This window comes from Humulus lupulus, chromosome 5, assembly GCF_963169125.1.
Source record: "Humulus lupulus chromosome 5, drHumLupu1.1, whole genome shotgun sequence".
NCBI lineage: Eukaryota > Viridiplantae > Streptophyta > Magnoliopsida > Rosales > Cannabaceae > Humulus > Humulus lupulus.
Genome location: NC_084797.1, coordinates 165763294 through 165775364, shown reverse-complemented (window position 1 = coordinate 165775364; position 12071 = coordinate 165763294). Strand labels below are relative to the sequence as shown.

Here is a 12071-nt window from a genome sequence, read left to right as displayed (position 1 = left end):
ATGATACAAAATTAATAAATATTATTAATAAATTTTATAAATAAAATTAAGCAAACATCATTATGTATCTAATATAATTAATAAATATTTATTTTTAAAAATAACTTTTAAAAGTATATTAAATTAAAGATTTATAATACTCCATTAAAGTTAACAAAAAAAACTATTAAAATTAATAATTTATAGTATGTACCTATCTTTTATATGGTAGAGTTATTTTGTTATATTTTTTTATTGTCAATTCAAAAACATATTTTGTTTTTATTTTTGCTTTTGTTTTTTAAAACTCAAAATCATCATGCTCAAATTAACCTCAGTTTTAAAAGTACATTTTTAAACACTAAATTCAAATTTATTTCTGATTCATAACTTTTAAATGTATAATTTTCCAATCACAACCAATCAGTCCCCATAAACTTGAATTTTAATTACAAAAAGAAAATCAGACAATTAAGATATATACGATGAGTTCTTTTTTCTCCTGAATCCAAATATTTTGGAAATGTTTCCGTTCCAAGAAACCCTTCTTCTTTTTTTTTTATAAAGGAAAACTACATATGAGAGGAGAGCGGTGTGCACTTTGACAGCGCCAACCCAAGTTAACCAACCAAACGACTCGGCGGAGAGACAAAACCATTTGGCCAAACGCATGGCAGAAAAACCCGCCCCGAATCCCGGAACCACCTCCTCTACCTCCACCTCCACCTCCACCTCCACCTCCAATGGCGGAAAAACCATAGACGAATGCCAAGATATGATTCGCAGAAGTCTACGGAGTAATTTCTCTTAACTTAATTCTTCTCTTGTGTTTCTTCCCATTTATATAATCTAGAAACACGCAAGTAGGGTTTTAGGGATATGGGTGGTGTTACTTTAGTGTGTGATTGTAAGATTTATACTTTTGGGTGCAGCTCCGATGGTGAAGTTTCTATTGGAGCATTTAGAGAAATCTGGATGCGCCATTGGAGAAAGGTTCATCAAGGCCGTTCATTGTAACAAACAGATTGCTGGTGGCTACGTTCGCGGCGAAGGGGTACAATTCAATCCTTCTTTCTCTCTATGTTTTTTTATTGTTAAAAGTTGTAAAAACTAAAATCCTCATAATATGATTGAAACTTAAAATTAGGCAAATGCTGTCAGCTAGTTCCTTAACTCTACAAATTGGGATTGTTTGTAAACTTTTTTTTTTTTATAATTTACTCGTGTAATTGGTTGATTAATATCTTAAACACATTCTTTTTTTGCATTTATGTCTCTTAGATTCAGGTTTGTAGTAATCATATGAACATACAAGACGAGGTTAACCAAGTTGTGATACATGAACTAATTCACGCTTACGATGATTGTCGTGGGGCAAATTTGGACTGGGCTAATTGTGCTCATCATGCTTGTAGTGAGGTGTGTATCACTGTATTGGGTTTAGAAATAATGCTTTTTTCTTTTTCTTTTTTTCTTTCTTAGATATGATGTTTATACTCTCCCTTGAACAGATACGTGCTGGCCATCTCAGTGGCGATTGTCACTACAAACGGGAACTTCTGAGGGGTTCTGTAAAGATACGAGGTCATGAACAAGTGAGTTGATTCTACTTCTTTTGATTAAAAACTTGAATGTAATGGGTTTATTCCGGGATAATAGATTCCTCTGTCTAGTTTCTGTATTTTCTTTAAGGTCTATCTAATCTAAGATAACTGTTTTCCTCTGCTCCCTAAGAAGAAGTGTTGAGAAATTGAGGGATGGAAGGCAAGAAAAAAAATTAGGGATTGACAGAATTCTTAGCATAAAAACATGTAGTGGATGATGGAAACCACGCCCATTTTTCGCATCCCACCACTTTATGAGTTTTTAGATTATAAACTTATATGCATACAGGGACCAAAAAAACAAAAAGATCACGCACAACTTTTATGTCATTGAATTCCTCATGTGTACCTATTTAAATTAATTTTGTATTAGTTTTAGATTAATTTAATTGATTCAGTTGGCATCTTTACTTTTTGGGTCATCTTGTGCTTCTCGTTATGAAGGGGCATAATAATCACTGGGTCATGAAATTGTATATTTGTTACTCTGAATTTCAAGTGTTTCTTTTATACCTTCATCATATTCTTTATAACTTTGTGAATGTTGCATGCCTTGCTGGTGTTCTTAACTTAATTCTTTGTTCATTTTCTCATACATGAAGCTCTGTATGATTTAGTTTGTTACATCATTTTGTTGTTTGCAATTCAATCTCAAACTGGATTCTCATTGCAATGTTTGAAGGAGTGTGTAAGACGAAGGGTTATGAAGTCAGTAATTGCAAATCCTTACTGCTCAGAAGCAGCTGCAAGGGATGCCATGGAAGCAGTCTGGGATATTTGTTACAATGATACCAAACCCTTTGACAGAGCTCCTTGAGCATAAAGGCACCAAATCAATTGAAGATAGACGTTTTCTGCTATATGGTACTGCATTTTTGATGAGAGATTCTTTTCCTTGATAACTTGTATAAGTTAGAACGTTCAAAACTTTTGCTCCATATCTTCAGAACCCTTCCATCAAGAAATTTTGCCATTCTTTTCAACCATAATACCAATTGTATGCTTGCGAGTAATATTATTTTTTTAAGGTTATCATTAGAGAATAATAATTCTCTAATTGTTGATATTGCCATAATAAGGATTATTTCTCTTGTTGGTTATGTGCTACCAGCTCCTTTCAGTTGAATGAATCTCCGGTTTATACTCCTGTGTGCTATTGTTATCTAAGTGATGTATGATGGTGATTACTAGCTGTATGATCTTCGTCATCCTCAGGTGTCTTTTCAACAAGAAACTGCATGATTCCATCAATGTTTATACAAAATCTGTTAATTGAAAATTTGTGCAATAACAAAAGGGCTAATGAACTATATTAATAAAATGTCATTTATTTCTTGCTTGCATATGTATCCACTTAACAAGATTTTCCTTTTACAGGATTTAGTCATGATGTGAATTTGATAGTTAAAAAGTTGGATCAAAGTGGAATGAGTGTTCCATGTGTGGTGGTATTGCTGTTATTAAGTATGATTTTTCCATTCAGGGAGGAGCAAACAATATAATACGGTATGAAATATATGGCCACTGGATTGGATGTGGCTATGTTAAATAGATCATAACATTAACATATCTGGAGGTAATCCTTTTCTTTTGACTCGATATTTATTTATTAGACATGGCAAATTCTTTGGTACCTCAGGAGCAGTTTGAGGAATAAAGTCCCACAAATAAGACAGAATAAGTAGTAAGGATATTTTTGTAATTATATTTGAATATAATAATACTTAAATTAATGTTATTGGGGGATAAAATTTCATTTTGATTGTGCCTTTATTTTGTTGTGAAGAGTGTGTATCAATAATAGTGTATGATTGCTGAAAAAAAAAAAAAAAAAAAATTGAGTGTTTATGATTGACTTAAATAGAGAGTTAATATAATACTTAATCAATTGACCAGAGCCTATAGTAAAATTTAGGGTCTTTTTTGGTATACACGACTATAGCCCAAAAATTACATTTATACGGCTATACACGTATTTTTATATTTCTATGGCAGCACATTTTTTTTTTCTTTCAAATTAATCGTACACTCTCGCAAGGAGAGAGTTTCTCCTTCGCATATGACCCACAACAAGGAGCTTTGAGCAACGAAAAAATTCCATGGATGCTAATGACTAGTTCGAAAAGAAACACCACTGCAATAACTCAATCTAATCACCTTGACAATCGTCGGTGATTAGCAACAGAAAATCACTATCTTAGGCCACCATCAAGTTATCAACCTTTTCAGTAAGATTTGGAAACAAAGATGAAAAAACATCAGAGACAACTTCAAATAAACGAGGTAAGATAGAAAATATATTGAAAACAAAAAGAGTATTTTGAAATTCATATTTATCCAAACGTTTATGTGGTGTTGTTGAGATATAAGAACCTGTCATTGAAAACATTGTAATATTTTTTTTTATAAAATAAAAACTGAAATTATTTACGTTTCAAATAATAGAATCCATATTTGATTCTGGTACAAAGCAATGGACACTACATGATAAAAAAGAATTATGTTGATTTCAAAACAAGCGAAGAATTTATACCGAAGGATTGCAAATATGAAGACCTTGTTGAGAAATTATATTAGCAACGACACCGCAACCCATAAACAACGACCATTCAACTATAATATCAAGTGAAATAATGCTATCCGCCACTTAGGCAACACAGTCAACCATTCTATTTTTTACCCCTAGAGAGTCAACAGTGGCATAATAACATGACACACAAAATGAATTAATTCATGAAAATGAAAAACAACACAAGATCGATCTTGTATAAACACCATAAATACTATGGCCTAATCCAAAAAAAATGTATCGTCAATGCAAGAGCAACATCAAAGCAACAACAAGTAAACGTTGTCGTAAATATTTGAAGAGAAGAAGAAGGAATATGGAAAGAGATGAAGAGAGAGTTGTTGGGCTTGAGAAAAAAAAAAGATAATGGGCAGTGTATCATATTGATCTCTAAAAAAAAAGGGAAATGGAGAAGATGAATAGAAAGTAAAATGTGTATGGGGTAATGGGCAGCATGCAAGAAAAGAAAAAGGAAAAATGTGAATAAAAGATGCAGAAAGAAGAAGTTTGTAGCTTGTTATATCACTTGCTAGTTGTTATATTATTTTATATAATATAACGTTTAGATTAAATAATGTGACAAATGTGTTTGTCACATATTGTAATATAATGATATTTGAGAGTTACAAAATTGGACAATGTGTATTTCTAATTGTGTAACATATTTTGGAGTTACAAAATTAGCTACAAATTTGTATCTTCCAAATATCAATTAATAATGTGTAGATTGAGAATTACACATTTTGATTGAACTTCATAAAGCCATAATGTGATATGTTTGTTGAAGATATGTTCTTAACTCTCATTATGTGTATGGAGGTTACAAAACCATGTGGAAAAGAGATTATGATGTTTTCGAAAAAAGTGCAAAATTGGGAGGCTGTAACAGCCTTCAAGCTGCAACCACAAGCATCCAAGGTCACGGCCTAGGAGTCAGGAGCTAACGGTCGCGACCTAGAATGTGCTGGCACCCAAATCTCATTTTGCCTTTCTTCCAATTTGGATGGTTTCAACATCCCAAGTAACTCCCAAATCTTCATTAAAATTACATAAACATCCAATTAAACATTGGTAACAACCAATGGGGTTGGTAGAAATTGAAATTCAAAGGGTGTCTCAAAACTCTATAAATAGGAGTCTAATGGTCACTTGCAAGACACACAATTTCTATCCACTAGAGCACTTGGCTAGAAATACACCAAAAATGCTTGATAATTCCAGAGAGTTATTTCTTGTGAGATCCCTTAGTGCTTGAGAAAAGCAGAAATAAACTTTTTGGCAAAGGTCTTGAAGCTTGTTCAAGTTGGTGATCCCTACTACTCTTCACTTTGGTTGTATGAGTAAGAGAGTCTTTTATTTTGCTTTTTCTTATTGCTTCTTCTTCATATATTTATTTGTATAGTTTTGCTTGGAGTTGTATTTTCTTTCACATCTATCTAGTTTATTTGTATCTATTGCAATAGAGTTGTAACTTTTATTTAATCAATCATCTCGTCAAGTGTATTTTTGCATAGAGTTGTAATCTAGTTTTTTCTTTTCTATTAAGGCAATAATATTTTCTCTAACATTCAAAAGCGTATCATTTTTGTTTGTTTTAATGGAAGGAGAGACCATCAAGATCATGAACCAAGACTTAGTGAGGTAGTGAGGTTGAATAGGTTTGATGGATCCAATTTCACTAGGTGGCAAGACAAGGTGAAATTCTTCTTGACCACACTCAAGATAACCTACATCCTTGAGTCCACCCCTAGAACCTCTCCCAACGCCAACTGACAAGGACACACCTGAGGTAAGAATTCTAGAACCCAGAGGGAGGAGGACAATCTCTTGTGTAAGGGTCATATCCTCAACGCCCTATCCGATAGGCTCTATGACATCTATACCAAAACCAAATCGGCAAAGGAGATATGGGATGCCTTTGAAACCAAGTTCAAGGCGGAAGAGGAAGGTACCAAAAAGTTTTTGATTTCTCAATATATTGATTTCAAATTTTTTTGGTGATAAACCAACCTTCCTCAAATTCATGACCTTCAAATAATTGTTAACAAATTGAAAGTGTTCAAGATTGAGCTTCCCGAGGCCTTTCAAGTTGGTGCAGTAGTGGAAAAATTACCACCAACTTGGAGGAGCTATAGGAAAAGAATCCTTCATAAAAATGAGGATTATTCTTTGGAGGAAATCCAAAAGCATATTCGAATCGATATGTAGAGACAAACTTGTGGAGGGGTCTAATGGAAAGACTTCCAAAGCAAATGTTGTAACGTCCTAAAATTCCTAATAAGGCTTAGTGCCTAGATTAGGGGCTCGGGATGGCAATATTGAAATATTTATGTTAATTAATTGAATATTGATGAGATTATGTGAATGCCATGTGTTATATTATTATATTTTTGATTGTGCATGATTATATGAATTATGTGAGTTATATTATAATATGACTATATTTGCATGTTTAGGTGTATTAAGCATGCATGTGGGCTTGTTTCTTATTAGAATGACATTTTTCGTGATTTTTTCGTTGAGGGCTGTAGACGCTCAGTATTCCGCGCCCATAAAAGAACCAAGTCGTGTGGTGAGGTCCCTTAAAGGCCTACACGCGTGCTTGAGCCACGAGATGCTCGGGACGCGACCCTCTCACAATGGCCTCGCATGCTCAGAACCAAGCCCCGCGAGACGGCCCCGCGTGCCCAAGCTCACACCCCGGCAGCATCGGCCTCGCGTCTGAGCGAGGCCCCACCTCCTCCTGATGCGCGCCTCGCCTCGCGTCCGAGCGAGGCCCCTGATGCGTGCGCCCGCCTCGCGTCCGAGCGAGCCCCCGCCTCGTGTCCGAGCAAGGCCCCTGATGCGTGCCCTGCCTCGCGTCCAAGCCCGCGTGGCCTCGCTGGAGCACCCTCGGCGTCGCACCCCGGCACCGTAGCCTCGCACCTTAGCAGACGTTCGGCCTCGCGCCTTGAGCGAACCACACCATCACATGGCCACGCGAGAGGAGGAGGGCCTCGTGAGCAGCTAGGAAGCCGCGCCATCAATAGGCCTTCCAAGGGGGCCTCGTGAAGGAATAGGAGCCACGCCACCTGGTGGCCACGCGAGTGAAGCCATGCACCAAGGGAGCCGCACCACCAAGGGGGTCGCAAGGAAGGCGTCTCGTCACGCATCCTTAGACATCCATCAAGGCCACATGCCTATTGCCTAGGCTCGTGGGTGACCTCGGGGTGCTTCAGGCATCTCGTGCCAAGGACCCGAGATCCCCACCTCACGCCACGACCATTACACGCACCAAGGGTCCCATTCCTTACACCTTGAGACCCCTATGCTTAGAGGCTCTAGTACGAGTCGAATGGAACATACTTGTACGATCTTGTACTGAGTATGGACACCTGTACCAGTGGGAGAGTGGGAGTGTTGGAATAAGAGTGATGGCCCGTACGTCTACGGCCAGGAGTTAAAGTTGACACCACTACCACCTGCACCACTATGCCTATCACCACTCATCAGACATGGGTACGGACAAGTAGTGGAGGCATCCTCTTGACACCTTCCCCTGTACTGGGTGTACGACCACAACCTCTGAAGCCACTCTCTTGAAAGAGTACTTATGTACCACTTGGTCCCCAGGACCACCATGTACCCAGGGCCATTAGAGCCTACTATAAAATGAACTCTAACCCCACCTGAAGGGGGGTTGGAAGATTTACTGTAGCAAAGGCTTGAGAGTGAATGAAAGATTGATTTCTCCATTGTTATTCTGTCATTGTTCTTGAGTTATTACTTAGATTTCTATAGCTTTTTTATTAACGATCCTTACTTGATAATTTTTTCCAACTCAACTTAGTTGACGAGTTCTCACCGTCAACAGTTTGGCGCCGTCTGTGGGAACGTTAGTCTCAAGCTACTGTTCCACCATTGTTTCCGGCAAGAAGAGATGCCGAGACGTTCAAAGCGACTCAGGGAGCCACGAGAGGTGGAGGTTCACCTAAACGGAGTCCAGCTGAAGGCCTCCATGAAGGACGCTCCTCCACCCAGAGACGTGGAGCCCCCGAAGGACCCCGAGGTTCACGGAGGTGATAGAGTGGCCTCGTCACCGGCCGCTCCGCTTGGAGAAAGTCCTCCAAGAGCACCACCGGGAAATGCTAATGAGTTCCCTCTCCCAAAACCACTGCAGGTACCGAACTCTGGCCGGCAGGACCCAGACCCCTCTACCCGTAGGCATGAGAAGCATCCCCGGGTCCATTCCGTGAGCTCAAGTTCGAAATCTCGGTTCTATGAAGAGGAAATACGTGAGCTCCACCATAAGAACCAAAGGTTGGAAACCACCTTGGAGAACATGCAAGAGGTCCTGAATGGCTTGTTGCAGGGTAAGTCGAGCGTGACCTTGCCTAAGAGGAAGGAGAAGGGCCAGGATGGGGTGGAGACCACTGTACCAGTAGATGATGGGAGAACCCGACACTCTACCAGTAACACCCCCCGAGCGAAGCAACGCGAGCACCCTGAACCACCTAAGCAGGCCCAGAAACCAGCGCCGAGGACCAACGCTGCCCCTCGCAATGAGGACGAGGTCACCTCTAAAAGAACACCCTCAGATTTACGGAAGGAGCTCAATAAAAAGAGGCGGGCAAAGGGACCACGGCCCCTGTGGCGCCTCGAGAGGGCAAGGGAAAGGCGGATCTTAGCCCGTCCGCTTTGAGGGACACTCTAAGAAAGAGGAGGCAGGACCTGGACACAGAGATGAGGAGCCTGCGAAGCACGATCGTCACCGCATCAGGCGGCCAGGTCTTTGAGGAAGAGTTTGACCATGAGTCGCCCTTTGTGAGGGAGATTCAGGCCATCCGGCTCCCTGCTAACTTTAAGGAACCAAATATGACCCCCTACGAAGGAAATACGGATCCAAAGTACCACCTGGATGCGTTTAACGATCTGATGAAACTGAGAGGGATTGGAAGCGGTGCCAGATGCCACTGCTTCACTGTCACTTTGAAAGTACCCGCCTACAAATGGTTCAAAAGATTAAGGCCGGGGTCAATCAGGTCCTGGTAGCAGTTCTCTGACGAATTCCTCCAACAGCACCATGCCATGCGGGACTACACAATGCCGGGCACCAGCCTGGCCAACGTGAAGCAAGGGGAGAATGAGAGCCTGAAGAGCTACATTCACCGGTTCAATATGGAGGCCACGAAAGTGGGGAGCCTAACTCGCCGAGAGTAAAAAATGGCCATTACAGCTGGAGTACTCCCAGGAAGCAAGTTGTGGGACAACATGTTGAAGAGGGAAGTCACCGACTTAGATGACTTCTACGAGAGAGCGCAGAAGTACATCCGTGTGGAGGATGGCCACGCCAACTTAAAGGCAGGAAAGGAGGAGCCCCACGCGAAGCCCCCAGCTAACGACGAGTCGAATGTAATAAAGAAGAAAAGGGCGTACGATGGGTCAAGAGATGACTAGCAGAGGAAAACCAAACGAGGGAATGATCATAGGCAAGCGGCTTATACTTACTATACGAACCTCACAGATACCAGGGAGCATATTTACCTCACCAACGAAGATCGAGTTCCCTTCAAAAAGCCCCCACCAATGAGAAAGGATCGGTCCAAAAGGGACCCCAGTAGATACTGCCAGTACCACAAGGATATCGGTCACACCACGGCAGAGTGTATCCATTTGAAGGAAGAAATTGAGGAGCTCATCCGCCGGGGACACCTGGGCCGTTATGTCAGGAGAGAAAGGCCAAAGCCAGAGGACGAGCCTGCAGCACCCCAGGCACAAGGGCGAGCCCCAGAAATACAGGGGGAGGTCCGAACCATTTTCAGAGGTCCAGGATTTGGAGGGGACTCTCGGAAGGGGCGAGATAGATATGCAAGAGAGGCTCGGCGAAGTCCACCCCCCTGCGTCATGAGTTTGGAGCAGCGACCCCCGAAAAGTTTCAAATGGGAAAATGACTCGATAACATTCACTGAGGAGGATGCGCGGGGGGTACACTTCCCCCACAATGATCCGCTGGTGTTGACAGTTCAGTTGGAAAATATGCGCGTCCATCGAGTCCTAGTGGACAACGGGAGCTCGGTGGACATCCTATATCGCCCTGCCTTGGAAAAGATGGGACTGGGCATTCGTCATCTGAAGCCCTACCAATCATCCCTATACGGATTCACGGGGGACTCAGTGCAACCCCTAGGAATGATCGAATTGACACTCACCATGGGGGAGCAACCCCGGCAGACTACAGTCATGGCTAACTTTGTCGTAGTAGATTGTGCATCAGCTTTCAATGCGGTATTGGGGAGACCATCCCTAAGAGAATTGAAAGCCATAACTTCAATATATCATTTGGTTGTCAAGTTTCCAACTCCAGGAGGGGTCGCTAGTATGAAGGGAGAACATAGAGAGGCAAGGGAGTGCTACAACACCTCACTCCGTGCACTTGTGAAACCGCGGGAACCAATGGCCATGGTGATACATGAGGTGCTATGTATGCCCATGGGGGGTCCGCAGGAGCTGGACCCTCGGGTCGTGGATGAGTCAAGAGCAGAACCATTGGAGGAAGTAGAGGAAGTTACGGTGACGAAGGAACCGTTAAGAAAATTGAAGATAGGGAGAAGCCTGCAAAGTGGCGTAAAGGAGGAGTTGATAAATTTTTTGAAGGATAATCTAGACGTATTCACATGGAGTCATGAGGATATGGTGGGTATAGACCCCGGTGTGATGTGCCACCATCTGAATATCTCCCCGGAGGCGAGGCCCGTCAGGCAGAAGAGGCGGGCACTAGACCCAGAAAGATACACAGCATTAAAAGAGGAGGTTGACAAGCTGAAGGCCAACGGGTTCATCCGTGAGTCTTTCTACCCTGTGTGGGTGTCGAACCCAGTACTCGTGCCGAAGCCAAATGGGAAATGGAGAACGTGCGTCGATTTCACTAACCTGAATAAAGCTTGTCCTAAGGACAGCTTCCCACTTCCAAGGATAGATCAGCTAGTAGATGCGACAGCAGGACATGAATTACTGAGTTTCATGGACGCCTACTCAGGATACAACCAGATCCCAATGAACCCAGCAGATGAAGAGCACACGTCATTCATTACAAACAAAGGGCTCTACTGTTACAAGGTGATGCTCTTCGGGCTAAAGAACGCGGGTGCCACTTATCATAGGTTGGTGAATAAAATGTTCGCTAACCAGATAGGGAGGAATATGGAGGTGTATGTGGATGATATGTTAGTGAAGACCAAGGACGCAATAGAGCTCAGCAAGGACCTTGGTGAGATGTTCGACACACTTAGGAAATACCGGATGAAGTTGAATCCCGTCAAGTGCACCTTCGGTGTATCCTCAGGAAAATTCTTGGGCTTCATGGTCAATTCCAGAGGCATCGAGGCCAATCCTGATAAGATAAAGGCACTAATAGAGATGAGCCCGCCAAAGAACAAGAAGGAAGTGCAGTGCCTAACGGGGTGGCGGCCTTTAATAGATTTATCTCAAGGTCCATCGATAAGTGCCTCCCCTTCTTTTACATCCTCAAAGGGAGCAAAAAGTTCGCTTGGGATGAAAAATGCGAGGAAGCATTTGTCAAGCTGAAGGAGCACTTGGGGAAGCCACCCCTGTTGGCAAAACCTGAGAAAGGCGAGAAGTTGTACCTATACTTGGCAGTGTTTGAGCATGCTATCAGTGCAGCCTTAGTTAAAGGGGAGAAGAAGCAGCAACAACCAGTGTACTATATCAGCAAGCGTTTGGTGGACGCGGAGAACCGATATCCGGAGATCGAAAAATTGGCCTATGTGTTAGTTGTGGCTTTGAGGAAGTTGAGGCCTTACTTCCATGCGCACACAATTGAAGTCCTGACGAATAGTCCTTTGAGGCAGGTCTTACATAAACCTGAGACCTCAGGAAGGCTAATGAAATGGTCGATCGAGTTGAGTCAATTTGACATTATG

At 41.9% G+C, this 12071-nt stretch overlaps 1 protein-coding gene across 1 annotated transcript; it reads left to right on the top strand.

Annotated features, from left to right (window-relative positions):
- Positions 1-506: 506 nt before the first annotated feature.
- LOC133777826 (mitochondrial inner membrane protease ATP23) lies at positions 507-2730 on the top strand. The gene is made up of 5 exons (XM_062217575.1): positions 507-776; positions 912-1033; positions 1261-1398; positions 1491-1574; positions 2266-2730. Exons 1-5 carry the CDS (start codon positions 650-652, stop codon positions 2398-2400), a joined length of 606 nt encoding a protein of 201 aa, XP_062073559.1. The 5' UTR covers positions 507-649; the 3' UTR covers positions 2401-2730.
- Positions 2731-12071: the final 9341 nt, after the last annotated feature.

Excerpts from the sequence above, each read along its gene's own strand:
- LOC133777826 (XM_062217575.1), top strand. The coding sequence starts at position 650 with ATGGCAGAAAAACCCGCCCCGAATCCCGGAACCACCTCCTCTACCTCC. Across the intron at positions 1,034-1,260 it reads GCTACGTTCGCGGCGAAGGG|ATTCAGGTTTGTAGTAATCA; the intron begins GTACAATTCAAT and ends TATGTCTCTTAG. Across the intron at positions 1,399-1,490 it reads CTCATCATGCTTGTAGTGAG|ATACGTGCTGGCCATCTCAG; the intron begins GTGTGTATCACT and ends TCCCTTGAACAG.